The following is a 27,886-nucleotide window of genomic DNA, read 5'->3' on the forward strand; positions in this document are numbered from 1 at the left end:
CCCGCCCTGCCCCGCCCCGCCCCGCCCCCTTTGAAAGGACAGTTCAGTCACTCCCCAGGCCTCTTCGGTCTCATCCTGACGACCACACAACTCCTTCTTCTTCTTCTTCTTCTTCTCCATCTCCTTGTCCTTATCAAACACACACAAACACGGACTTTATCACCAAAACAACCTCCTCCCTCCCCGATGCCACTGGTCAGAAACTTTCTTCCTCAGTGTTTTCAAGAACTGGAGCGGATCTTTGAAGAGCCTTGATTTGTAATAAATCTGAAGACTGGTTTTAAAGATGAAGTTATTGGACATTATTCCACGGTGTTGTGAAGCATTAACTCCTCGTCTCCCCATTGGTGTGGATGTGTGTGTGTGTGTGTGCGTGTGTTTGAGCCCCCCTCCCCCGCCCCGTGTTTTATTATGTATTGAATGTTAGTGTAAGAAATCTGCAGCCCGTCTGTGGTGCGTTCACTCCTGCTGATGACACAGTGGTGGTTCAGTGGGTCCTGTACAGTATGTATACTATAGTGTGATGTAAGGAAACGAAGACAAAAAAAAACAACATTTAACTTAAAAAGACAAAGAAATGTGTACCTTTGTGGCTGGCCACCTGATTCTTTTAGTTGTCGCTCCCATCCCACGGTCCCTGTCCTCGTCCTCAGTAGTACATTGGTGCTGATTCCCTCTCCGCCATCGTTGTTGGAGTCTGAGACCTCTGACCTAAGTGTTATTCGCCACATTTCCACTCGGTTTGTTGTGTGACAGAAGATCACGTTTGCCACTTTTGACCCTGTGCTACAGAGTCCCCCCCCCTCCATCCACTCTCTGTGTGTCGTTCTGTCAGCCAAACGACCCGCTCGTCTCCTTCGGTGATGTGATGGAAACCAAGTACTGTACTGTAAGAACCGTTTACTCTGCCTTGCCCCCCGTTCCTTCCTCCTATCAGCACCAGCCTTTTTAATAAAAGTAGCAAATAAACTTCAATCTCTTTGTGCATGTAAACTCGGTCGTATTTATATGCTGTGCTTTGGAATCTTTTGATGCATTCATGTTTTACTGTTTTATGTGAGCAGAATCGTCACTGTTTTTTTTTTTTAAAATAATGAAAAGAAAATAAAGAATATCGATTGTGCACAGTGGAGAAGCTGTCAGGCATATCATCAATAAACAAGCGTGGCTCATTTGGTGCCAGGCTGGTAAATAAGATCTGCATGTGTCTCCTGTTTCCGTTTATTTAAAAAAAAAAGGGATATATTTTGTAATTAAATGCACACAAAAGCAAAAGGCAGCAATGGAGCTGCGTATGATGAGTTTCTTTTTTGCAGTGACCCAATTTTGGTTCCTCTAGCCGTAGAAGGATGTGTTGAGGATGACTCTCAGCTACTACCACATCCAATTATAGCTCCGTATCTGTAACAATATCCAGTTCTGTGCTGAGGTTGAGCAGCTGTGGCAGGAAAACTTTAATCTGGCCGACTCCAAAAGTTAATCAGTTGCAAACGTATCGAAAGAGGACTTTTTGAGAGTTTTATAAAAATCCATCCAGTGGTTCATGAGATATTTTGCTAACAGACAGGCAGACAAAATGCACACACACTTTTGTTTTTGGTGTCCTTGTTGGTGTTTTTTCCCAGAGTCACCCAAAGCTCTTTCGATGTCCTGATTGAGGTTTTTAAAGGTGCTCCAAAAAAACCATCACGGCTTTATTCTGTTGAGTTTGAACTATGATCTGTTCATCTTTGCCAGTTTCCTTGACACCTTTGGAGTTACATTTATTTCATTGTTTCTTACAGTAACTGTAATATAAAGTTAAGCTAAAAGACCAGTCAGCTCAAATCATTTTTGGGGGGGGAACACGTTTCAATCAGCCAAAAGGCTGTCAGTGACTGTGTTTTAGAAAGTAAATGAAATCCTCGTTTCTTGTTGTTCAGCCACTGTGAACGCTCTGGGTGCGTTAACACATTTATGACACCCAACAGTTGTTAGGACATTTGTTTGCCCTGAACCACAGATGAAACGAGAATCTGATAAAACCTTTGAACATGTTCTGCCTTTGCTTCCCTTCTTCTCTTCTCATTCAGTACCATTCACCTCCTCTTCTTTGTGCTCGACCTTGTTGAGACGAGAACTTTGGATTCAAGAAAATGAGCTGAAACGCCCTGCACCGTGGCAGCAGGTAGCGCTGCGTGCAAACGGGTGTTTGTGCTGAGTGAAACAGAGCCAGAGGAACTATTAACATGCAAGTTATTGTTCCTCTTACTTCCCCAAATCGTATACGCCGCATGCAGTTGTGGCTTTAATGCACACATCAGCTGCATCGTGGGGGTCGCTCCTAGCTCTTATGGAATATGTGGGGTTAAGTGTTTCATGCAAAGCAAATGTCTGAATTTAAATGTAAAATATAAACTGCACTCTATTAAATGAAGCTTGCGTTTAAAAAGTGCAGGGTGGCCGAACACCGCAACATAAACAAGTTTAATCATTTCTGAGAAATCAAAGAAAGGCAAAATGAAAAAAAAAAAAACCTGAAAAGGAAATTGTTTAAACGGGGAAAGTGTATAATTCCTCACAAGGGTCGGGATCTGTCTGATGCCACCTTTTACTCGTTTGGTAAAGAAGGTGTGGAAAAGCTGTTGCAGCTGCTTTCAGATCGTCTTTCCACATCTTGACCTGATTCACTTTCATCCCCCTTCCTGTGCTCCGTCTCCATTTGCAGCCGTTTCTCTGCTCCGGTCCTCGCAGGCAGAAATTTGTTGATGAAAAAAAATGTAAAAAAAAAGAAATTTGTTGATGTACAGCGAATAGGGGAAAGACAGCTGCTGTTTACTGAACCATAACTTCTTTATTTAGCTAGACAAGTGGCGAAATGAGTGTCTGTAGTGTGCAGATAGGGCGCAAAATGCTGACTGCTTCCTTCTCTTCTGGTTTTACATGCAGGGCAGAGCAAGGCGGGGGGAGAACGGGTGCTAGGTTTACTGGAAAATGAGGAGACCATGCTGCTGAGCTGAGCTGAGCTTCATCTCTTCGTGCCGTTGCTTTTCTGTGCTGTCGTAAACTACAGCAAGTCTTTTTCTTAGCTCCAGAACTGAAACGTTCAGCTGGTAACTAAAAGTGCCAGCTGAAAGGGTGTGTTAGTTCTGCTTTGTTGTTGTGTGACCTATCTGTGAAAACACAAAGAAGTCTGTCTCTCTCCTGGTTGCTCATGGGTTCGTCAGTAACAGCTGAACTAAAACATGTTGAACTCACCTCTGCCAGAGGGCCGGGGCTTTAAAAGGCAGGATTTAGGTGATTTGAGCAAGTATGGAAGAAAAAAAAAGGAATGCAATGTTGAACTTTTGTGAAAGAAAGCATAGCAGAAAATGACAAAACAAAAGTGGAATTTGTCCCTAAAGCCAGTTAATGACACGGGGGGAATCTGTATGCTCCTTCGCCTACCTTCTCTGCTCACACTGTGCACGATTTCAGCTCATCTCCCTGCAGGGGTGGGGCCCTTGTGGAGATGTGGAGGTGGGTTCCTGTAGCTTTTTCAGGCAGGTTTGAACACCACCGGCTCCGGTAGCGTTCTCTACTCTGGGCAAAGTGGTCTGTCTGTTATGGTCTTCCTTCATCAAGGTCCTAAAATGTCTGATCCTGCCCTTGAGGCCAGTTTGCCATGGAAGACCCAACCAGGGGCCCCCCACCCCAGAGAGCACAGTCTTCCTTGGTAGGGGGGCTGGCCTCAGGCTTGTGAAATGTACTCTAGCCAGAGAAAACCAACAGACTGTTTCAGTTTTGGACATCCGTTTGGAGGTGTCGAGGTGTCCGTCTGCCTCGACTGGCAGCAAAGGGGTTAAAAGCAAAACGGAGATGCAGACAAAAACAAATCTAGTTATGCAGAATATTTGGATCAAGGGTCATACCCATGCACTCAAGGTCCGTTACAGCCTAACGGATGGATGGATGGATGGATGGATGGATGGATGGATGGATAGATTCTGCCTTTCGCAGCATTTGAGTCGTATAAATTTAATGTGAAAGCTGTTTTGTGCCACTGGAGCGTAAGCCTCTTACCAGCTGTTAGTGTGTGAGACCACATGTGTGTGTGTGTGTGCGTTTATGCTTCTGTGTGGCCCGGAAACATTTGCATTCTGTATTACCAGACATCTGAATACGCCCCTCTTGTGTCTTCTTTTGAGAAGAAAAAAAAAAATCTCCTTTTTTCTTTTGTCCCAAATCTCTGTTTCTGAGCCCAGTGAGCAACATGCAACATCACAATGTCTTCAGAAGGAAGTTTGACCTCTTGGGATTTCTTTTACCACTGTTAACGGTGCCAGAAAAGAATTAGAAACCGTGGATTTTGGCTTGAACATATCAGCGAACAGCTGCTTTGAGCGTTTTGCTCAAATGACAGAAAACTGAAACCCGTTCATTCAAATGTCTATTTATTTTTTTTCGGCAGCTAAACACATTAAATTCAACAGCTGCTAGAAAACAACAGCACGTCTGTCAGTAATCTAGTGCTGAGCAGGTCTGTTTTCAGGGATTTTTGGCTGAAACATTTTGCAAAGAAATATAGTACTGCAAGAGCACCTACTTCTATATTGAAAAGGCATAATTTGTAGCTAACTGTAGGCCTTTGAAAGCTTTGAGTAAGATCATTTATATCTCTGTGCTTCTAAATTAACTATCTGATTGTGTAAAATAAACAGCAGATTTATGTGCTTCATACCTTTTATTGCCGGCAATAGCTTCAAGCCTAACTTTTTGTTTTTCCACCCCTATCGAAAGTTTTCTCTCCGTGTTTTAGTTTGAACTTCCTGTCAGAAATGCCCCCTCTGTCACACGAGGCACTATGAAGAAGGGTCAGTCCTTCACGACAGTCAGTGGAGTGTTGCGTCATGCCGCACTTCCACCTGAGATGTGCAGAAAAGCCCACAGACGAGTGCAAAAGTCGAAAACTCTTTTTTTGCATGTTCTGTCGAAGCAGCAAGACAGTTTTTCATTCCTGTACAGGAAGCGGTTGCAACTGTTTCCTGTCACTGTCGTGTCTTCTGGGCCCGTTTTGTGCAGCCGCCCCATCCGCAGTTTCACTACTCCTGTCTGTTGTTTTGCAGCAGGGAATCGTTTTCCTGTGCGCTTGTGCTAAAAGTTGCAAGTTGGATGATGTAGGAGGTGTTTTTAGATGCCTTCTGAAGAAGTCCGAAATAAGAAACAAGGGTGTAGGTGTTTTTTTGCTTTTAATAATTATATCTGAAGGTCTCTTTGTCTCATGTGCATCCGGAGTAAAGGAGGAGAGGGGAGACAGTTATTAAGATTCAAGCTATTTACAAAGATTGGTCATTCTGCTCTTATAAATAGAAACCTTTTTGATAAACCTATTTATTATAATATGAGTTCTAATTAAGGAAACAATCTGACTGGCTTCAGAATAATTACATTATCTGTGGCTCCATTAGAGGGACATAATATTGCTTTTCCAAATCTTTTTCATAACGTCTTTACACAAGAAAAAAAATAAAACCAAACATCTTTTCCTTCTTTGTTCTTCAGCAAAAACTAAGTCCACCCTTGCTGCTTCTCCAGGATTTGGAGCTGATCAAACACACTTGATTTACTCACCATCCGCAGTGTGACCACCTCTGTAAAGGCAGGTGTGTGTGTGTGTGTTAACACACTGTCAGGGAGAAAAAAAACCTAAGCAGTGACCATTTGTTGCGCTGGTCCAGTCAGAATCCCGACCTCAGCCTGACTGAAACGTTGGATTCAGGGAGCTGTGCGGAAACAAATGTTTGCAAAACCTCAATGAACTGAAGCAACGTTGTAGAGAAAGAGTGGGCCACAATTCCTCCACGATGATGTGAGAAACTGATAAAGTCAAGTGACAACAACCACCGACTTACTGCTGCTAAACGTGGCTCTACAAGCTGCTGAATCATGGAGTGGACTTGTATGTTTTTGAACACTTGAAGTTAGATCTGAATACTTTTAGAACCTGGTAAAGCCCAGATTATTCTTTTAATATGTCCTGATACGTAAAGCCCTAAAACAGAAAGAAAGTGGACTTTCGTTTTCCCATGACTGCATGTTAATGCTACTGAATAAAGGACACCACAGCAGAAATAGTCACGTCTCTAACCTTGGCCACAGTCAAACGACGTGGACTCAGTGGCGTTGCTCAAGTCATGCTGTAAAACACCAGACATGGCAATGACGCACACACCACCCAAAGTCTCATCAGCCTGTACGGCGTATTGTGAAATGGCGTAGAGCAACATCCACAGCACGCTGAAAGAACCAAACACTTATTTGGAAAGACAGCAATCGTCCCGAAATGGGCCGCTTGGCAGCAGATCATAAAGAAATGTCAGTGGAACAAAAAACAGAACGTCCACATCCTCAGATACGACCTAGAAATGCATTGTTCATCCCAAATGTTGTCTCTTTTTTCTGAAAATGCATCAAGGCACTTTGGGAATGACTCAGCATGGAGGGGACGCTCGTCATGTGAATGTCCAGCTGGAGACCATGCTTCATGTTGTCCAAATTGGCCTCTGTAATGTTGTGTAGTGCTCATACTTTGGGCTGTGAATGCAGGCAGAAACACACTGAAGATAAGACGTAGAGCCACCGGAGCGAGGCTGCACGGATATAAAAACTGCTTCTCTGTCATTAAACTCAGTTCCCCTCCTGAGCTGAGTTTGCAGAACTAAACAGATAAAAGTTTCTCAATTTTCTGTAAATTAACAAACGAATAGCCCTGCCTATGTCACTACTCATCTTTATTTCTACTTTTTTTTCCCTCCCTGTTGCACTTGTGACCAACTCTGGAAACACACAACACTTATACAGTGTTTGAGACTTCCAATGAGGGAAGAACATAAACCTTTTTGAAAGGGACAGCAGCTTCTAAACGGTCTGTATGGATAGTTTTTTCCTGTAATGTTCCCAATGACGATCCATGTTAGACAAAAAAAAAAAAAAGTTTTTTTCTTGCAAACACTCAGGTTCTTTCGATCCTCCGTTGGTGAGGTCTGCCCCGAGCAGCCGACACCTTCACAGCATGTGCGGGCGCCCTCGCGTTCTCATCGGCTCCATCATCGGGTCACTGTGACATCTGTACTCCCCACATGGCAGGCAGCTACACTTAATGAGCACCAGGCTCCGTGCAGAGCCACAATGCGGCCCTCATAAAACATTGTCAAGTGCTGGTAATGCTGTTTAATGGCTCTACGGGGCATCCTCTGCGTCTGGTGACCTTCACTCACTGATTCGACTGACTGTCAGACGCTACCAAGACTGACTCTTGCTGTAATTGTGTGCCGACTCCTTGCAAATCCAACCCTTCCTGTTACATTTCATACTCATCACTGGTGTATTAAAGTAGGCCCAAATCAGACCCTTCCTTCAGCGAGTGTATTAAACCCTGTGAACTTTCACCTGCTGGACAGGAAACTTCCCTTTCAGATAAAATAAGAAATCCTTGTAAGTGAATGTCTCATTGCCTTTCGACAATGGAGTAATAGTGTCTTCAAGGCGCCTAAAGGAGATGCTCTTAATCTGTGGGCGTGCACGTATGAGGCATCTTCACGCCAAAGGAAAACTTGATCAGCCCAGTTCCCCTCCCATCTTATTCCTCTCATACCTGCCATCTATTTCCCGTCCTCCCTCTTCTCTGTCTCCCCCTCAGCGAGCGTCTGATTTATGAAGCAGCTGAGTCGCTGATGGCCGCAGTCCAGCCAGAAAACGTGATTTGCTCAGAGATTAAAGACAATGACAACAGAAGGGGGAGAGAGAACCATTAATGATGCTACGGACAGATCGTCAGCATGAGTCGAGCGTGCGTGTCCTTTCTGAAGCGGTCTCTTCTTTGCTTGACGACGATGGTCAGACTCTCGGGTCGCTCAAAGATACGGTTCACTTTTAATGAAGCCCCTGGCATTGAGAATAAATCGTTTCCTGGGATACTTCGTTCTTTCGAAAAGCGCAGTGGTCCAAAATAGAGTTTGTTTTGCCGGTTTTTTAAATGATGACTCACGCTTGTGACGCCAAACCCCCCCAATGGGTTTAATTTTTATATCTGAGGTCTCTCCAAAAAAAAAAAAAAAAAAAAGAACCATTCATTTCCTGCACTGAAACAGACCGAACGCTCAGTCAGGCACTGGACTGGACTGGACATTTGTTTCAGGAAATGACCAAAGACACTCAGAGGGGTGACCTTGAGTCCTCTCCGTCCCCTCTGTCCAGCCATATGTGTCCCAGTTTGAGCAGTGGTGATGCTGGCAGAGTAAGATGGCACCCCTCCCGTTCTGCCTAATTACCTGTGTGATGGTGTGGTCTCCCAAAGCAGAGCCGCCGTGTGTCACACGGCGTCAGGTGACCCGTCTCACCTGACTCACCTTTCTCTGTCTCTCCTGTCACTCATTATTTGAATGACTTTTTATGCTCTTTATGCCCCCCGCCGCTGAAAGGGGACAATAAGGTTTTAACTCGTGTCTGCCTATTCCTAAAACACCTCATGAACAAGTGGACTGATGCCCAACACAAGATATTTGTTTCAAAAAATTGCCATTAACAGTTTGGAGTCAGCTCTGTTTGTCTGTTGGCAAAATATCTCATGAACCACTGGATGGATTTCAGTGAAACTTTCAGGAGATTATCATGGAATGGACCTCTACAACTGAATAACCTTTGGAGCTAATGTAATCCAAAATGGCCACCACAGCTAGTTGATTTTGGAAAGGACAGGACTGTTTATAATTCAGTCAGTTTCACAGATATTGAGCTCAAGTGTGGTGTGATGGTAGCTGAGAGTCATTCGCAGCAGGTGATCCAAATGCTTCTCACAGCTCAAAATCTTTGCTTCAAACTTTAGCATGAACTGTAGGAGTCAGCCTCGTTTGTCTGTTAGCAAAATATCCCATGAACCACTGGATGCATTGTAAGGACGCTTTCAGAAAATAATCACAGGATGTGAATCTAAGATTGATCAACATTTCCCTTTCAGAGCAGCTTTCAGGAGCTGGACAACAACTCTAACCCGAACTGTGACTCGTGGCAAAACTGAAAAGGAAGTGAAAGACCTCAGTCTCCTCACCTGCCTGAGGTACTGACTGGGTGTTTAGACTGAGTCGGTGTTCTACAGAAACATGATGCACACAGACACGAACAACGTTCCCCAAAACATCAGATTATCGCTTTAGATCTAGAAGATTTGGGAACCTTTAGCGCAGTCGGGTGGAATTTGTCCAAAAATTGGGGAAAATCCTTAATCACTTTGATCGGGGGACGTCGTATGCTGTTATTGTGAAGGATAGATCATTTAGAGACAAGCTACATGTTTTGATGGCCCTACGTGAGAACAAAGTTTACGTCACGGGTTGCATGAGTGTGTGTGTGTGTGTGTGTGTGTGTGTGTGTGTGTGTGTTTGAACATTTACAACCCTGACGCGTCACGCCCCGAATTTAAACGGAGCGCCGGTGCGTCACTCTCTGTTCAGCACGTCTCTCCGAACGCAGCTCTGACAGACCAAACCCGATTCGAGTCCCTGAAATCATTTCCGCCTGCAGAGGAGGACACTTCTCCAGCCGGCCGTCCCTGCGACACGAGCAGCCACGTCCGGCCGGCGCGCGCCTGCTCCGAGCAAGAGAGGAGCCGCTGGGGGGGGGAGTCACCTGGAGGCTGAGAGGCTGTAGAAACCTTGAGGCTGCTTCAGCAGCAGGAGGAGCAGGAGTTCGTCCTGTGCCGGGTGCGCGCCGTCTCTTTTTACGCACAGCGTCTGTCTAACTCCAACATGTCCGCGGCCACGGCGTCAGTAGCAGATGGGTCCAAAACGGACTTTAAGAAGAAAGGTGCGGCTCGGATTAACTCAGGTAAGACAAATTCAAAAGAGTGAGTCCGAAGTGTCGGCTTGCTTTTGTTTCTTTGGCACGTTTTTCACCATCTGCCGCCTAAAACATCATTTGAACATTTTTATTTTAATTCGTGAATTTGGACCCACTATATGGTGATTAACTGGAACGTTGTTGTTTTTTGTTGAGCGTTTAAGATGCATTTTTATTATCATTTTGAATATATTTCTGTTTTTTTACAGCGCATCAAGTTCCGTTCCATGATTTTTGTGCTAGATCGATGGTTATGAGGCTGCAAGGAAATTAAGAAAGAAAGAGAAGAGAAGTGAAGGAGGAAGTGAAAGGGGAGGGTGAAACAGATGCACAGCTACACCGCAGTGAGACACTTTACGCAAAAGTGACTCTCTGGTGTTTCCTCTGAAATGCGCCCTCGTGTCACATCAACGTGTTGAAGTGATGCCGCGCACCTTCATGGCTGCGGGCCTGTTTGTCCCAGTTGTTCCATTTCAAGTTTCAATCTGAAGAGAAACGGGCCTGTTTTTGTTGACTCATAACCACTTCTCATTTCTTCTCTCTGTGAAGATGGCACTTAGATATCAGTGTGACTCGGCAGGAGGGGCACCACGTTTTACCTTGAAGTGCGCCTTCATCCAACTGTCTGTTAGCAAAATATCTCAATTTTGGTGTATTAGTAGCTGACACTGGTCCCCTACACACACTCTGAGAACTAGAAAATACACAAGTTCTTTATGTATGCCTGTCTGTTAGCAAAATAGCTCATTTCTCACTGGGTAGATTTTATTAAAGCTCTCAGGAAGTAACCAATGGGTGCACGCCTACAACTGATTAACCTGTGGTTTAAGATGGTCGCCACAGCTAATCACCTTAGCAAACACAATGTAGCTATAGCTCAGTCATTTTTACAGACATCAAGCTCACAATTGGTGTAGAAGCAGTAGCTGAGAGTCATTCCTAATGCAAACTCTGAGGGCTAACTCATCACATGAGATCTCAGAGTTTGGCCTGACGGCAGTGTGTTGACTAAAGCTTCATCCTTTTTTTTTAAAACTAAGATGCTCTTAGCTTAAAATTCAGTCATGAAAAGTGGGAGTCATATGCATTTCTTCTAGGAGTGATAGATCTGTGACGTCAGGAGTTACTAAACACAGGAAATGCTGTCAGTTCTCTCCACGGCCACAAATCGAGAAATATGTCGAAACCTGTCGAAGGTTTCTCCTACTGAGATGACTTTGACTTGTCCTGGACCTGATCCCATTAGACTTTTCAAGCTCGCATGGAAACTACAAAATGGATGCAGCGCGTTTGTTTCCGGCTTGTTCTGTTGACGAAGTCGCACTCGTGTGTTAGTATGGGCTCATCATGACAAACCGATTCAGTCGGCTGCAATGACAGCAGGCCGTTCGGTTCCAGATGGCCTGTGTGCTCTCGCCAGCCTCCCAGGCGTTTTGTTTAAACATTAATCGAGTTTCCTGCTTTGATACGGTTGCAGTGACTGCATGTACGAGGATGTTACAGAGCTGTGGTGGGGTGGGGGGCTGTGTTTTCTCACGTCCTGCTGTGTTTCGGTGCCGATAGCTGTGGAATGACAGCCACATTCTCATCTGCAGTGCCTCATTGTTGATTTATGTTCCCTGAAACGCTGCTGTGACCTGTCTTTATCATCTCCACGGACACAAAGTTCCACTGAAGATGTGCGAGCCCTACAGCTCCTCAAACTTTCAGTGATCTTTGTCCTCATTTAGCATTAGCAGCCCGCAGTAATTCAGCCCCAAATGCTGTTTTTTTTGTTATATTTTTGTTGTTTTTTGTGTGTGATTCCTCACCGGCTGACCACCACCTCTCTGCTTCAGGTCATCAGTGCCCACCCATGCCCCTGCCATCAGTGGGCACCCAAAGGATCATCCAAGGCAACGGGACCAACGTGGGCACCGTCATTTCCCTGCAGTGTCCGGCCAAACACAAACTGGTGGGCAACCAGCTGAAGTGTGTCATGGGCACCAACAGCACCCAGTGGGTGGGGAGGACCTACTGCCAATGTGAGTGGGAAAAATGCCCTAAATGTGATGTCACGTGTTAAATGGTATTAATACGCTGTCACTGTGACATCACTGTGGCAGATGGTTTTAAAGGATGCTGTCATTAGGACCTCGTGTCACAAAGAAAAATCTGACAAATGCTACAGTTTGATGTCTGACATCAACTCATGTGTGATAAGAGAATTATAAGACATTTACAAATAGCCTCACATATTTTCTTGTGATATAATGTGATGTCTAAATTATTACCTTTTATCAGTGCATCACCTTATATCATAAGAGATGTACTTGATTTGACTCACCACCCACCAAACAAGGCTTTTGCTGCAACTTATTCTTGCAAATCTGAAAATAATCCAGCTTGACTTTGATCAGTATTTTTTACAAACTTCTAGCAGATGACATAATGATTCGCCATGTGCCTGAAAAAGTCAACATATGGGTCAATTCTCTCCCTCTCTCTCACACCTCAGCTCTGTCTTCGAACGACGAATATGGTTTCCGCGTGGCCGTGCTGGCATCCATCATAAGCTCGGGAATAATAATGCTTATGTCTGTTGCCTTCATCACCTGCTGTTTGCTCGACTGCGTCAAAGAGGACACGAAGAGGAAGCCTGGGAGGTGAGTGAGTCAGAGAGACATCATGAAAAAGTCTGCTATGCGCCCGTCTTTCTAAGATCTGCAGGGATTTCCATCTGGAATGAGGGGATCTCAAAGTGGAAATCTCTCAGAGCTGCATCAGATCACTTGTTTTTTGTGTGCATATACGAACCATTCTGTGCAGTACTTACATTCTGGTTTTATGACTTTTTACGCCAGAGGGTCAGATGCACTGAGGTGCGAGGAGCAGCAGGAGGTCAGCCAGTCTCATTATAATCATAAAAGCCGGAATAACAACAACAACAACAGCAGCAGCAGCAGCCAGGAGACGATGCTGCCTTTGTGGGACACTGCTAACCCTGCCTTGTGTGACGACCTGCGACCCTACAGGTTTGAGCTATTTTGTTTACCTGAATACTAAACTTTACTTTAATCAGGCAAAGATCTTACGGGTTCCTCCTTCGCAGATGTCAACAGCAGTACACCCACAGCTCTTCACCCTGCGCCTACGACGCTCCGCCATCACAGGCTGCTCTCCCTGGACACAACTATGACCGGCCTGTCTTACACCGAAACCTGGACTCCTATCCACCGGAGTACCCAGGACCCCCTCTGCCCTCCCGTCTAGCTCCCAGCTCGGGCCACGTCCCTGCAGCGAGGTCTGGATTGTTGTGGCAGCACGGAGGCCAGCGCAGCAGCTCCTCAGGACCTAACCCTCCGGCCGCAGACGAGTCCAACGTGAGGAATCTAAACTCAAACAGGAACCCCAGAGAGATTTCCATACGGATTATATCAGTGTGAGGACACAAAGTGAACAAGCATCCGTCAAGATTTATTTAAATGGACAAATATGTACGACCTCTGTTTTTGAGAAATGTCTCTTGAACATACTTTGTGAAAAAAATGTCAGTAATTTTGTGCAGTAAAATATTTTTTTGGACAACTTTTTACAGCTTTGTGCGAATTGTAATGCGGCGCTGCCCTCTGGTGGAAGAAAGCAGACATTGCACTTTGATTGCTGAAACTCCTGCAGAAAGGAAGCATCAAATAGGTAAACCTAACCTTCTCCTTAATTAACCATAACCTTAACTAACAGTGCTGGTTACCAGTTAAAGGTTAATACTGACTGTAAAAGGTACAAAAACTTGTGAACGAGTGTGAGGTTTATGATTTTTAAGGGCAGCAGAATGGATGTAAATGTCAATTTTAAAGAAATATTAATAATAAATTTTGTTTTACTACAATTAAAGGCCCAGCATACACTGAAGGAATGTATATTGCCCGCCGCCTTTCATGTCAGTGTTTCACACTAAGATCCTCTTATGCTGAGAAATGACAGAGTTGTGGCCATTTTGGTCATCTGGCCATTTTATTTAAAAATAAAAAAAATCCGCGACCTCAGTCATAGCGAGATGCTTCGCTCAGAGTATGGGTTGGGTATGACTCTTCAGCTGCTACCACATCAAGTTTTAGCTCAACATCTGCCAAATTCGCCAAGTTATAGCTGTTTTTTGTTTTGGGTGGTGTTGATTAGCTGCGGTGTCCATTTTGAATTGGATTAACTCCAAAAGAAAATTAGCTGTAGATCATCATCCAGTGATTATTTACTGAACGTTTCATTAAAATCCGTCCAGGGGTATTTTGCTAACAGACGAACACAAGAGGCAAAAAACCCTCATCGATAATACCCAGGCTCGAGCCGTGGTGCCTGTGTGGTTCGGAGCTCGGGATACATTAGGCTCAGTCCGGTGGGAGGGACAGAAGCGCAGACCGGACTGTCTCACCGGAGACACCAGGAAGTCTAAACCTCCCGCTCGTCCGACATGGCAGCTCTGAGAAGAAAGGGTAAGGTGTGTTTTGACTCGTGCGCAATTTAGGCGCATTTGCGCACCGACCGCGCTCTGCGCCACTCCATTGGTTTCTGCTGTTTATTATCCCTGCTGATGAAACAGGAGCCGCTTCTTTCTGCGCTATCTTTTCGTTTTTTAAGCCTTGAACTGTCCTTAATAAAGACCCCTGAGGAGGAAACTCCTGCCTCTGCTAGTCTCATCAGTCTGAAGCTTTCATAAAATAAAACTGACAATTCAACTATATAAAATAAATCCTTCATCCTCTTCTTACTTCCTTTTAAGTCTCTAAAAATGTACTGTACGGACTCAAACATGTGGGAAAATGAATGCATGGGTAGTAAAAACAGGTTTTTTAATATGCATGCATCCGGACCATCTTTTGTTTCTGTTTCAGATGGCTTTTAATCTCATTCACTGAGCCCCTGCAGACAGTAACTGTCCCCGCTGAAATGGACACAAGGACCGTCCCTGCAGATAACTGTCCTCACTTTGCTGGACGTGGTAATAAACCTCTTAGTCATTTATTTTCAGAGCAGGGCTAAGGCCAAGGTCAGCTGACCGAGAGACTCTACTTAAGGCGATACATGAAATCCGCCTCTCTGCTGCTGGAGCCCCGCAGGGTCACTCCCTGTTATACCCCCCCGAACACACAGACACACACACACATACACACATACACACACACACACACACACACACACACAGCAGGTTTTAGATCCAGTCCCTGCAGCATTTGCCTGTGGAGCAGAGTGGATGTTTTCACCCGTGTGTCTCTTGAATCTCCCAGACACCGGAGGCTACGATGAGCAGCTCCACATCGATGCCCACTTCCTGTGCTCACATCAGAGGATGGACATTGAGCTGGTGGACCGGCTGGTGCTGCAGCTCAACAGGATCTACCCCCAGATCCTCAGTGACAAGGAAGCCTGCAAGGTCACTGTGCACCCCACCCCCCACCACTAAAGAAATTCCATATTAAAATGATTTAAATTAAAATAGAAGGACAAGTAAACACACTTGTGAACCCATTTAGAGTGCCTTAGTTTCAAGATTTACGAACAGACTAGCGTTCCTTGAAGGAATGCCTATCGCCCGCCGCCTTTCATGCCAGTTTGAGACTAAAATCATGTTGAGGAGCTGTAGCTGTTCAGGCTGAACCTTGAAAGTAACGTTTTGCATGATCTCCTGCGATATCACGCTCAGACTATGTGTTATGAATGATTTTTCAGCTCAAATTTTAGCTCAGTATCTGTAAAACTGACTGAGTTATAGCCATTTTTTTTTCTAAGATCAGTGGGTCGTGGGAGCCATCTTGAATCAGGTTGACTCCAAATGTTCCTCAGTTGTAGATCCAATAATAATTCATGGTGCAGGGGCGAAAACATAATCATAATCTTTGCCTTTTGACAGCCGGGTGATTAAAAAGCAAAGTAATGTTTTGACTGTCAGGTTCCTGCACTCGAGTCAGCTGAGCTGTTCCTGGAAGAGACTGCAGTTAGGACGTCCTTTTATCAGTTTGGTCAGAACTGTGTCAGACGACGCCGTCGGTGCAGAAATCCTGCCTCCCGATTCACGAAAGGCTCCCCCCCTCTGCAGGCGTTTCTCCTTTTGAATTCGGCCCCCTTGTTTCCCTGCAGTTCAGGAAGCTGAGCATGCTCACCGGCGAGCGGCTGGCTGAGCTGCTGAAACACCTGCAGGTCAAAGGTGAAGACGCGTGTTACGAGTTCTACCGGGCGCTCCGCATCCACGCTGACAGAGAGCTAAAACAAAAACAAAAAAAAACATCAAACACAGTCTCTAAGGCTGTTTCTGAGCTGGAAACGAGGTGTGAAATAGTGCAGAAATAGTGGTGCAGCGTGTAAAATCAAATCAAATCTGTAACATATGTTTGCCATGTGTTTATCGTTGTTTTAAACACTTATAAAGCTCATATTTCCGTTGAAGTTACACATATCTTAGCCCAGAAAGCCCATCTTGCTCTGTGTTTTAGCTCAGCTGTCCTGTAAAACCTTTTACTCCAACCTTCCAGCTCATCCCATATGTTTGGAGTGATTAGAATCTTCCACAGGCCTCTGTATTGGAGTTTAATGTCTGTATCTGACTATATGTCGACTTATTGTTCATAGGATGTCAAGTGAAGTAGTTTGAGGCTCCCACTTAAAGAGCAGGTGTCTCTGTTTAATCACCGACTCTCTGTTTTAGAGACGGCTGCTTCAGAAATTACTGATAAAGTGACAGTCGTCCAGGAGCGCTACGTGCTTAACGACAGAGGTGATTCGAATGAAAATCTTTGCACTGGTTACGGCCGATCTGTTTCATAAGTTTAACAATTGAAACATTTAATTCTTGACTGGTGAAACAAATCCTGGTACATTTTAAGTCAAAAATGTTAAAAATTTAACCCTCTCAGGCTCAAATTAAGTTTTAGTAACAGGAAAAATCAGATATGTTGTTGCAACGCCTGCCTTGAGAGGGTTAAACCTTTTTATTGACCAGTAATCTCTGTGTAGCAGCCCAAACTTAAAATTCTAGACCTTCAGCAGCAGCAGCCAGGAACCCTGATGCTCTCTGGTGCCTCCCGTATCAGAACAGATCATAAATTCGTTTCTGTCAGTATTTCTTCTTATTGGTTTTTGCCCCCATGTCTGTGCATTTGTGTTTTGTAGCATTTGTATCTCATGAATCACTGAACAGATTTTAAAGAAACCTTCAGGAGTTAATCATTGAACGTGCACCAACAGCTGGTTAACGTTTGGACTCAACCCAGTTCAAGATGGCTACCACTGCCAGGCAACCTTATCAAACCCTAAAATTGCTATAACTCAGTCAGCTTCACATATATTGAGCTAAAACTTTGTGTGGAAGTAGCTGAGCACCGACTCTTGTCATGTTTGATGGTTGCTGATGGTGGACCCAAGAGTGCAGACAACAGGCAGGTGTGTAAAATCAGTCCAGGCGATGGATCCTACATATCTGTAAGGAGCCGTTTGGAAGCTGAAAGAGTTGGCTATGTTTTGGCGAGCTGAGCCAAATCCCAATTAAGAGCCATAAGTTCAATCACAAATAAATTTAGTGCTCTACAGGAGAAGCAGAGTAACGGGTAAAAAACGGGTATGAGTGATTACTAAGTGATTGCAGCTGGGTGATTACAGATGGATGGCAGGTGTGGGTGGCGGCGCAACAACAGGAGACAGGGGACTGTGAAAAAATCCAACTGGTGACAGGAAACGCAGACAGCTGAGGACAAACTGAGAACAACCACAAACAAGAAAACTGAAATATTCTAATACAAAGCACCAAAAGTCCTGCTGGAAAAACAAGGAAGAAGGAGAAATACAAACAAATAGAACAACCAGTAACTGTACGAGTAACTTTGTGTGATCAAAAAGGGTTTGAGCTCCATCTGTAGAAGTAAAATAGTGTTTTTCTAACACAGCATCCTCACAGTTTGTTTGAAGGTAGAGTGAGGTGCTTCTGTGTCGCCTCCCTGATCCACAGAAAAGCTCTGTAAGCTCATCCAAGCCCGTCTAGTGGTCTGCTGAACCTTTCACCCCCTCCTCCCCTCTCGCCATCCGAAGGTGGGCCCCTCTGTGCTGTGCTGCGCCACCGTTCATTATCCCCTCACATCCAGAGCTCTGACTGTGTGGGTCGGTTGAGCTCGCATGTGAAGCGGCTTCTCTCTGCCCTGCATTCCTTTGAACAGTCAGGGGGGGTGCGGGCTCGGGGTCGGAGGTCACCAGCAGGAAAATAGGTCATCGGGCGCTTTCGGTGCCAGGTCATTAATCATACATTAGAGGCCCAGCACTCCTTGAAGGAATGCCTATTGCCCGCCGACTTCCATGCCAGAGTTTTAAACTAAAATTGAGACGAAGATCTCACTGTTTTGGTCAAACCTTGAAGATGACCTCGTGCGCTACGTCATGCAGTATTGTGTTAGCGCTCGGAGAATGTGCTGGGGGTGACTCTCACCGACTACCGCACCATATTTTAGCTTGATACCTGTAAAACAGATGCAGTTAGAGCCATTTCTGAGTTCCCTAATGTCAATTATCTGTAGCGACCATCTTGAGTTGCATTTATTGTAAAAGTTAACCAGTTGTAGACGTTCATCCAACGGATCCTCTCTGAGAGCTTCATTCAAATTCATCTACTGGTTCATAAGATATTTTACAAGCAGCTTAGACAAATAAAGACCCACACCCACCCAGGTGGCAGGCAATAATAACAACATTTCCACTGAGAAGCTTTAAACTTTTAATTCTTACCTGATAATTAAGATGGTAATATTTAACAGTGAGTAGTTTCTTGTTTGTTTTCCCTCCGCAGGAGCGGCTTTCTTCCTGAGCTGTTTCAGCTTTGCAGTTGGCATCGCAATTCTCTATTATTATGGAGGTGAGGCGTGCAAGCGGCGAGACTCGGTCGACGTTTATTACCTCCAGCCGCTTGTTTCTAACTGTCAGCCCCTCCTGCACCGCCTTCTGCACACAGAGGGCGAGCCGATGAGATGCACGGGAATGCTCCTTCGCTGCTCTGTGTCGTAATCGCCCGTGCAGCGGTTTGGAAAGCAGGAATAATTAGATGACGAAGGTGCTGAAGTGTCTCAGAAAACAGCCCTGTGGGAAGAGCAAACAAGCCTGCCTCTTCGCCGTGCCAAACCAATTTACCACCTTCCTCTGCAAGAGCCTCCTGGGCTGGGTCTGTTTGCTGTAAAAACATAATTAAGTCAGTTTTTCTGAAAGTCTCACACTGAACAGCACATTATTGTCACAGAGACGTTTGCCACAGTCGTTGTTTTCTTTTTCTTTGATTTTGTTGAGACTTATGAAATCTCGAGTGAAGTTTTAAAATTTCACTCTGGCATGATTATACAGATAAAAAGATTTGTATTCTTGTAGTTGTCTCTGCTCAGTTTGATTGCTAAGTTTCAGAGGTGGAGCTGATTTAATTCAGGGTTTTTTTCTTTTTCAGGAGCCTGCTTTATTCATCTACAGTATTTAAAGCTGCTCCGCAGGTCTCATTTTATGTTTTAATGCCTGAGAAGTAAAATCAGCATTCTGTCAGGACTTCCCTCATTCACATCTCTTAATATAATGAATCATATGTTTAATGGATATATATTGCAAGTTTTCTTTGTTGTGCTTTAAGCAGAGCAGGACAATATGCAACTGCACATGTGCAAAGTTGTTCTCAAATGCTTTCATTGACTCTTTTGTCTTATCACCGGCGTGGGATGAGCGTTGGTGTGCAGTTGTTTTAAAAGGTCACTTAAGTTTCCACAATACAGTTTTTAAACGCACAACTGCACCTTAACTTTTATTATTAGTGCCTTCTGCTAATTATCACCCACTGCCGAAGGCTGAAGGGGAACGATTACATTTACAAGTTTTGGATTCAGTCCAATTCAAGACGGCCACCTCAGCTAAATGACACAAGAATGGCTACGACTTGGTCGGGTTTTTGACCATTGGCCTCAGATTTAATGTGGTAGTAGCTGAGAGTCATTTGTATTACATACTCTGAGCATGTCGATACTGAGTGAAAGCACATCTGTTGTTGTGTGCTACCGTATGAAAATGTTTTCTTTTGCCTAAATAAAGCACAAAAACTCACATTATCTTAATGTTTTTTTAATTAATGAGAAAGCCGTGACAAATACAGATAAATACTGGCAGATTTATTGGTAGGAATCTGAATAATATTAGTTCCTAAATAAAATACAAAAGAAATTTTTTATTAAAAAATGAGCTGCACAGTGTAAAGGTGACCAAACCCTGTGGATCCCCTGCATTGTTTAATAGTAGTGGTAAATGCACTAGAGGGCACTGCTTTCTCGTTCTGCATGTCAACGCAGGAAACAAGGATGATGGGAAATGTTCTGGTGCGCCATATCAATGACAATCAGAAGCAGCAGACAGCCCGCATTAATAAATAATGCCAAACGGAGTGAATGAGTAAAGATAACTTAACGCCACGCTGCATTAAACACTCTTTACACGAATGCTCGGGAGAGATTTGTGTGCACAACGGATGCACTCCAGACTCACTTCAAACACTTTGTGTGTTTTTTCTATGAAAAAAAGGAACCCGTAAGAAAATGGTCGCGTCTTCCCCTGTTTTTCCTGCAAAGTGAGAGCAACAGATAAGAGGGCGGGGGTGTCAAAAAAGGAGGAGGAGGAGGAGGTGTTAAAATCATATGGAAAAGCTGCTGTTATGAGTGCTGAGTTCGAAAGCTGGCATCGGCAGAAACAGCTCAAAATAACCTTGAATCACGTGAGCTAAAACTCCCCATTGATCATCAGCACCTCCTCGTGAAGGCACTTTGTTAAACTTTAGGGCTGGGATGAATCCAGAACAGCAGGCTCCACAGATCTACATAATGTAAATATATCTGCCCTGACTGAAGCTGTGTATCATCACTCTGCTACTTGCTGTTTCCACGGTTACCACTGATAATTGTGGAGGAGGGAAAAGGATAAGATGTTGATTTGTCATCTGAAAAGTGCTCACGTCGTTGTAAATCACACACTCATTCCTCACGTTACAGTTTCAGCACTGACCTGCTAATTGTGTGTAAATCAGGTTAAACAGGATTTTTAAGCTACGTTCTTACTTCCCAGCCACTGAAGTGTATGAAACAGGCATCGACTCGGACACTAATTAGGGTTTCAGTGACGCGGCGGAAACACGGTCTTAATTAGTGCTTCCATTTTTAACAAGCAGTTCTGCTGGGGTCCATGCTGTGTCGACTCTGACTCACCAGCTGCTGCTGGTCCAGAGAGAACCACAGACACAGGCCGCCTGTGCTCACAGCAGAGGGGTTTAAGGTAACAGCCAAACATTGTTATTACTGAATCGTATAGGCACAACACCTGTGGGACGGAGACCCAACAAACTTCCTGCTCCAAGCAATCTGAAGATAATAGCATCGGCGCAATTATAAAACCGAAGCGTGCTCGGTTTCGTCTGGCCGATGTATGGCTCACTGTCTAACGGGTTACCAGACAGGCAGCATCGTGTCGTCTCCGGTTTCATGTTTGTCCACTAAATATGTTGTTGTTCGCACCTGTTTGCTTCCTCGGCTGTTTTCCCCTCTGCAGCAGAGCGGGACAATGATTTTCTGGTAAATGAACAGCAGCTGGATGTTTGTTTGACTTGTTTGCTGGTGGAAACTTCTGCGTCTGTCTGGAGCGGTCAGCGCGCATCTGGGTCAGGTCGGGCCAGAAGAAGAGAGAACCAAAAACAAGCTCATCGTGCCTCTAAAACAGGGGTGTCCGATCCTGGTCCTCGAAGGCCACTATCCTGCATGTTTTCCTTGTTTCCCTGCTCCAACACACCTGATTCAGTGGTTAAATCACCTCTTCATGTTCTGCAGGAGCCTGTTAATCACCCATCGATTCAAATCAGGTTTGTTGGAGCAGAGAAACAAGTAAAACATGCAGAATCGTGGCCCTCGAGGACCAGGATTGGACACCCCTGCTCTAAAACATCAATAAAACTCAAAGTGAGGAAACATTTTTCTTTAGTAAAAATGTTTTTTTCATCCATTTATTAAAGTTCCACAAGCATGTAGCTTAAATGCCAAAGTGCGACACCTTCCTGAGACGCTCAGATTGTTATTTTTACTCTTCAGTTCATCCTAGATATGCCTATAAGTCATGAGCAGGGATGCTGTGTGTGTGCTCCTGGTCAGTTTTTGTGGTTTGGCTGATGGACTCCAAGAGCTGCGATGAAGATGTTGACAATCACAATGATGAAAACCTGGCTGGTGGCCAAGTTCTCCACAAAGTTCAGCCTCCAGTGTTCCTGCTCGTCATTCAGGTTCCATCGCACTGCGAACAAAGTCAGGAAACACCGTTTCACAACATGTAAACACTCACTGCTGCTCCAAGATGTGACCGAATGTAACGCAACTAAAAGGAGAAAATCAGCAGAGTTAACATTGTCGACCCATTAATGTCATGCATGCAAAATGATAATGACAATAATAAAGTTAGAACAATACAGAGGAAGAATGAAAAAGCCACTGAGGGAAGCTTGTATTTCCTGTATGACAGAAGTTCACTCTGCGTCTGGTTTGTTGAGACCTTCATCTGAACGAAACCACAGAAGAAAACAGTGCTGCCATCGTCTTCATCACAGGGCTGAATGATAAATAACGCTCAGACTGGGCGCCCCTATAAACAAGTGTGTACGTAGGGGACAGTGTGTGTGTGTTCGCTGTCGGCTATCAAAGGTCAAAGCAGTGCATGAGCCCTACCTGGCTGTGTGTGTGTGTGTGTGTATGTCTGCCGGAGTGGGGTTGTGGGAGCGGTATGTAGGCCACTCACATCACGCACCACTGGCTCCATTTGACTGGCCGCAAACATGGCTGAGGGAGGGGAAGGACTGAATGGGAAGGGGCGGTGTAGTCATATCAGGCCACAGAAAAGTCAAGAAAACTGGAGGATAAGGAATGAAAAGTGCAACGAGAACAAGATGCAGTCGAGGGGGAGGGGGCGCTAGGACAGGATGGGATGGGGGTATTTGTGGGTCAAAGGATCAGTAAGTGTGTGATGACTCTCACATACCTACAAACTAATAACTTCAGTCTGAGAGTGTTAGTGATGATTAACAGAGTCAGTCATTTTTAAGCGATGTACAAAGTGATGACAATGAGTGGTTTCACGTTTTAAATTAAATCACTCCCTCGTCTGGATCTGCCTGAAATCCTCACACATTATTTTTTAGACAATCACGGTTACAGATTCAGGTCGGAGGGATTTTTTGCTGTTTTGCAAGTGTGGAAAATAACTACATGCCTCCTTTTTATTTACTCATCCTGGCGGAGCCGAGCTGATTCAGCTCGATCTGCAAAGTTCACCGACCTGCTGTTTGAACTGTCGAAAAACATTGAGTCTAACCTGCACTATGACATCTCATCTCAAATCAGTCTACCCCCCCATAAATCTGTTTGTTTGGGCCTAGATGTGACACAAATACTTGAATGTGTGAACAGACATGCGTTTTGTCCTCCGCTTCTTTATTTTGTGGGGTTTTCTGTCGATTCCAGCACATTCGCAGACATATATTGACACGTTTCTGCGCGCGTGCTGCAGAGAATTGAAGTGACCTCCCTCCTTTGACACTTATACGTGCTGACAAACCAAAACCTGGTGAACTCTGACCCTGGTTGCCGTGGTTACGGCAGGAGATCAGTCGCTAATGGGTTGTTTTTCAGGAGCCGGTGGACTTGATGTTGCTGAGGGGGGTTTGTTATTGGGCCAAAGGTGGCAAACAGTGGGCACAACCCCCCGCTGAGGTGCAGGGTGAAGAGGATTTTTAAAAAAGTACAAGATGAAAACAAAGATGCCTCCGTGTGCTGTTTCTCACCTGTGAAGACCAGCAGGACTCCAACTGCGACCTGCAGACAGAGCGAGAGGCCGATCAGGGTGACGGTGGGGGTGTAGAAGGTGATGTTTGGCCCCTGCTCCAGCACGGCTTTGAGCTGGGAGGCATTGGCCATCAGCAGGGCCACGTCCAGCATGCTCTCAGCTGCACTCTTCTTATTGGTGTAAAGGTTCATGTTCAGAAGGGCTGGGTTGCCGGGCCGAGCGTCCAGATGGGTGTCCTGGGGAGAGAAATAAAACCAAAGGCTTAGCTTTCCTGGAGGAAATGCATATCGCCCGCTGCCTTTCATGACAGAGTTTTAAACCGATACCATCTTGTGACGAGAAATGATGGAGTTAGACATTTTTGGTTAAATCTTGAAAGTGACATTATTTTTATACTCAACAAGATTTCAATCATACATGAGCTATTAGAGCTTGAAATATGTGTTGTAAATGACTCTCAGATATCACCCCACCAAATTTTAGCTCCGTATCTGTAAAATTCACTGACTTCTAGCCATTTTTGTGTCGGCTAAGGTCGATTAGCTGCGGCCGCCATCTTGAACTGGATTGACTCTGAAGGCTAATCAGTTGTGGATGCCAGCCCAGTGATTACTTTCTGAAAGTTTCAGTCAAATCTCTTCAGGGATTCATGATTATGTTTTGCAGACAAACGATCGCACGCACACAGAAACAAAGACTCTATCGCTCTGCGTTCGCCTTTCGGTGGCAGACGATAAAGATGTTTGTGTCACGGAGATAACACCTGACAGAACAATGCATCGCGACAAACGGAAAGGGACACTGCTGTGTTTTGTTGAAAAGGCAGACGAGACGAGCAGGAGATTTGTGCTTCCTGTGCTCTGATGGCGAGGATCTGGTTGCCGTTCGGAGCTAATTAGAACAACAAGCAGCCATTACCGAGGAGTGACCTTTGAAAACAGAAACATTAGTGCAGCAAGAAGAATCTGGCAAAGTGGTGGACAGGAACAGGCCAGCATTATGCAGTTTGTGGCTGTATGGTTTTGGCGATATTCAGTTTGCATGTTTTCTTGCCCTTTTCTGGAATCTGATGTCATTGTTTCTGTGTCCCTGGGCTGCACTTTTGTGCTCCAAGCGTTTTGTTTTTATAAATCAAAGCGGTGATGATTGACCGTCTGATGTCGGTATTTATGCTGGCGGTGTGGAGTGACACAATGACCCTTCGGTTTTCAAGTCAGTTGCAGATCTGCACTGAATTAAACCCTGAAAAAAACCCGTTTTTGGAAAAAAATTTCCCTCTTCATCAACTTTTAATCCATACTGTACCATGAGCAGGCAAAATGGGGTAAATGCAGTTTATTTATTACATTGTGAACTCACAAGTCTCCCCATCAGTGTCCAATTTCCACTGAATTGATTCTTGTGTGGGCGTCTATTATGTAACAAACCATCAGCTTGGTTTTGTGCACTACATCTTGGTGGACTCTGTACCGTAAAGAGTAAATTGTACCAGGTCAGCAGGTGCTGCATAAACACTTCACATGCTGACAAAAAAGAAATAGTGAAAAACAACAAAATATGCTTTTTTATTTGGAGCTCAGCCACAGAGATCAGGCTTCCTGTTAAGCCACACTTGAGCACCACCGGAGAAGAATCGGTGGAGTGAAGCCCAAACCCTGAACACAAACTTCTGTGCACATTCAGTAATTAGCAGCCTCTGCCAGAGCACCAAGAACTCCCCTGTCTGTTCTCATAACAACCCCCCTGCAGCTGTAGAAAACACAGTTTGTCAGAGATTAACCAAACCACCGCATTGGTAAGAACTGTCTTTCCTCTGCTCCAGGGGAGGAAAGACATAAAAACTAGGAAATTTGAGCTGAACCCTTTAATTTGATCAGGCTTTAGAGTCTCTAAGATGTTCAGAACAATCAGCTGACTTTAGTTAAACAAACATTTGGGGGAAATAATAACTGAGCAGAGGGGGATTTGTACTTTCAGCTGTTTTAAAGAGTTTTATTTTAGTGCCAGATCAGTCATGTTTAAATCTCTTTATAAAATATTACATTTTAAGATGTAGATTCATGTCAATATAAAATCTACAATATAAACGTGTGATTTTATACAACCCCAATTCCAAAAAGGGTGGGATGGGTAAAATGTAAATACAAAGGAAACAAAGATGGATCATAATAAACATATCAAATGTTTAAGTTAAACAGTGTATAATTTTTTGGGGGAAAAAATAAGGTAGCTTTGAATTTGATTTATATGAACTGCTTTGATTGTATGGTAGCAATACAAATCAAAAAGAGGGGACAGGTCCATGTTTTCCTCTGTGAAGCACCTCCTCTTCTTTTAACATCAGTCTGTAAACATCTTGGAGCTGAGGAGAGCAGCTGCTGGAGGTTTTGGAGGAATGTTGACCCATTCTGGTCTGATGGAGGATTCTGGCTGTGCAACAATCCTGGATCTTTGTTGGATTTTTTGTTTCATGATGCACTAAATGCTTTCAATTGTTGAGAGGTCTGGACTTCAGGCAGCTCAGCTCAGCACCTGGACTCTTTTTATGAAGTCACACTGTTGAAACTTGAATGTACTTTCCTGCACTGATGGTGTCTTTCCTGATCTGAAAGCTGCCTATGCTATAGGCAGTAATGCACCCCCATACCATCAGAGAGGCAGGCTTTTGAATTGTGCGCTGACAGCAGGCCTGATGGTCCCTGGCATCGTGACAACTGTGGTTTCCAAAAAAACAGATACAAGTTTTCATTCATCAGACCACAGAATAATTTTCCTCTTTGTCTCGATTCATTTTAAAGGAGCTTCAGTCCAGAGAAGACGGCAGAGTTTCTGAATGTTGTTCACATCTGACTTCTTCTTTGCCTGATAGAGCTTTAAGCAGTATTAGTGGATGGCAGTGAGCTGTGTTTACAGACAGTGATTTGTGGAAATATTCCTGAGTCCTGAGTCCCCTGAGGGACCAAAGATCATGGAAATCTAATGTTGACTTTCAGTCTCGTCCTTTGAGCTCAGATTTCTGCAGATTCTTGAATTCCATCTCTCCATCCATTTTCTTTACCCGCTTCTCCATTCCGGGTCATGGGAAGCTGGTGCCTATCCCCAGCAGTCAGATTCTTGAATTCTTTAATGATATTATGAACTGTAGACAATGGGATATTCAAAGTCCTTCCAAGTTTTCTGTTGACAAACATTATATTAAAGTTGTTCCACTATTTTAGACTCTGTTTTTCTGAGTGGTGAACCTCTGCCCATCTTTATTTCTGAGAGATTCAGACTCTCTAAAATACACTTTTTATTCTCAGTCCTCTTAGTTGCCAGTTTACCTATTTCATTGCAAAATACTCCACCAGCTGTTTCTTATTTTTACAACCTTTTTTATGTGTTGCTGCTGTCATATTCAAAAATACCTAATGTTTCCCCTAAAAATGGTACACTTTCAATTTCGATGTTCCATTGTGAATACAAAATTGGTTTATGAGATTTGCAAATCATTGTATTTTGTTTTTATTTAAATTTTAAACAACATCCCAGGTTTTTTTTAGAATTGGGGTTTTAGTTGGACATATTGTAAAACATGTCCTGAAAACATAAAAACCCACTTTGCTGTTTTTTTTCCCCAAATCCTCTTCACCGATACCTCATGCCACGACTCATCGCAACTCCTCCTCAAAACATGTTTCTCTGCATTCAGATGAAAAACCTGTGCTGTGTTTTGTAGGGCCTGTGCAATTTAGGCCGGACGCCACAAACGGCTCACTGTCATGACGTGTCAGGGTCAGCCATTCTGCTCTCAAACACTGAGACAGGCTTTTTCTTTTTCTTTTTTTTTTTTTTTTTCAAAGACAGGCCTTTATCCTCGAGTCAACAGACCACAGTGAGATAATGCTTGTTGTGAGATCACAGGTTGGAAACGTGGAGTCACTGTGTCTAGAAACACAGCAGCTGACTTTTCTCCCAAAAATCCCCCCCAACAAACACAGCAACCTTCTTATTAACAAATACTTTTTTATTTCAGGTCGTGTGCATTTAAGGACAGTCTGAGACAGATGCGACAGCAGAGTATGAGTATGAGAATGTGTATGTTTGTTTCCAGACGGTAGGAGGCGGTGTGATGCATTTGTGTGTGTGTGTTTGCAGAAAAGTCCATGAATCACGTTCACAGATGTTCACAGGCAAGAGGGCAACGAGC

At 44.3% G+C, this 27,886-nt stretch overlaps 3 protein-coding genes across 5 annotated transcripts; 2 read left to right on the forward strand and 1 right to left on the reverse strand.

The window, feature by feature from the left end:
* Positions 1 to 9,628: 9,628 nt before the first annotated feature.
* On the forward strand, positions 9,629 to 13,421 carry LOC108232011. Of its 3 annotated transcripts, XM_017409471.3 has the most exons (6): positions 9,700 to 9,840; positions 10,062 to 10,196; positions 11,691 to 11,876; positions 12,350 to 12,497; positions 12,696 to 12,866; positions 12,944 to 13,421. In XM_017409471.3, exons 3-6 carry the CDS (start codon positions 11,708 to 11,710, stop codon positions 13,275 to 13,277), a joined length of 822 nt encoding a protein of 273 aa, XP_017264960.1. In that variant the 5' UTR covers positions 9,700 to 9,840; positions 10,062 to 10,196; positions 11,691 to 11,707; the 3' UTR covers positions 13,278 to 13,421. The 3 variants fall into 3 exon arrangements, with proteins under 3 accessions (XP_017264959.1, XP_017264961.1, XP_017264960.1); XM_017409470.3 differs by lacking the exon at positions 10,062 to 10,196 and having other exon boundaries at positions 9,629 to 9,840; XM_017409472.3 differs by having other exon boundaries at positions 9,698 to 10,196.
* A 381-nt stretch (positions 13,422 to 13,802) lies between these two features.
* LOC108231991 (caspase recruitment domain-containing protein 19) lies at positions 13,803 to 18,821 on the forward strand. The gene is made up of 4 exons (XM_037977066.1): positions 13,803 to 14,321; positions 14,721 to 14,827; positions 15,114 to 15,259; positions 15,964 to 18,821. The coding sequence occupies exons 2-4, from the start codon at positions 14,776 to 14,778 to the stop codon at positions 16,171 to 16,173; spliced, it is 408 nt and encodes a 135-aa protein (XP_037832994.1). The 5' UTR covers positions 13,803 to 14,321; positions 14,721 to 14,775; the 3' UTR covers positions 16,174 to 18,821.
* Positions 18,822 to 21,874: 3,053 nt separating this feature from the next.
* LOC108232012 (ninjurin-1) lies at positions 21,875 to 23,904 on the reverse strand. Its single transcript, XM_017409473.3, has 2 exons — positions 23,696 to 23,904; positions 21,875 to 22,155 (listed from the first exon to the last, which is right to left on the reverse strand). Exons 1-2 carry the CDS (start codon positions 23,886 to 23,888, stop codon positions 22,013 to 22,015), a joined length of 336 nt encoding a protein of 111 aa, XP_017264962.1. The 5' UTR covers positions 23,889 to 23,904; the 3' UTR covers positions 21,875 to 22,012.
* Between the last annotated feature and the right edge of the window lie 3,982 nt (positions 23,905 to 27,886).

Source organism: Kryptolebias marmoratus, linkage group LG8 (genome assembly GCF_001649575.2).
Source record: "Kryptolebias marmoratus isolate JLee-2015 linkage group LG8, ASM164957v2, whole genome shotgun sequence".
Classification (NCBI taxonomy): domain Eukaryota; kingdom Metazoa; phylum Chordata; class Actinopteri; order Cyprinodontiformes; family Rivulidae; genus Kryptolebias; species Kryptolebias marmoratus.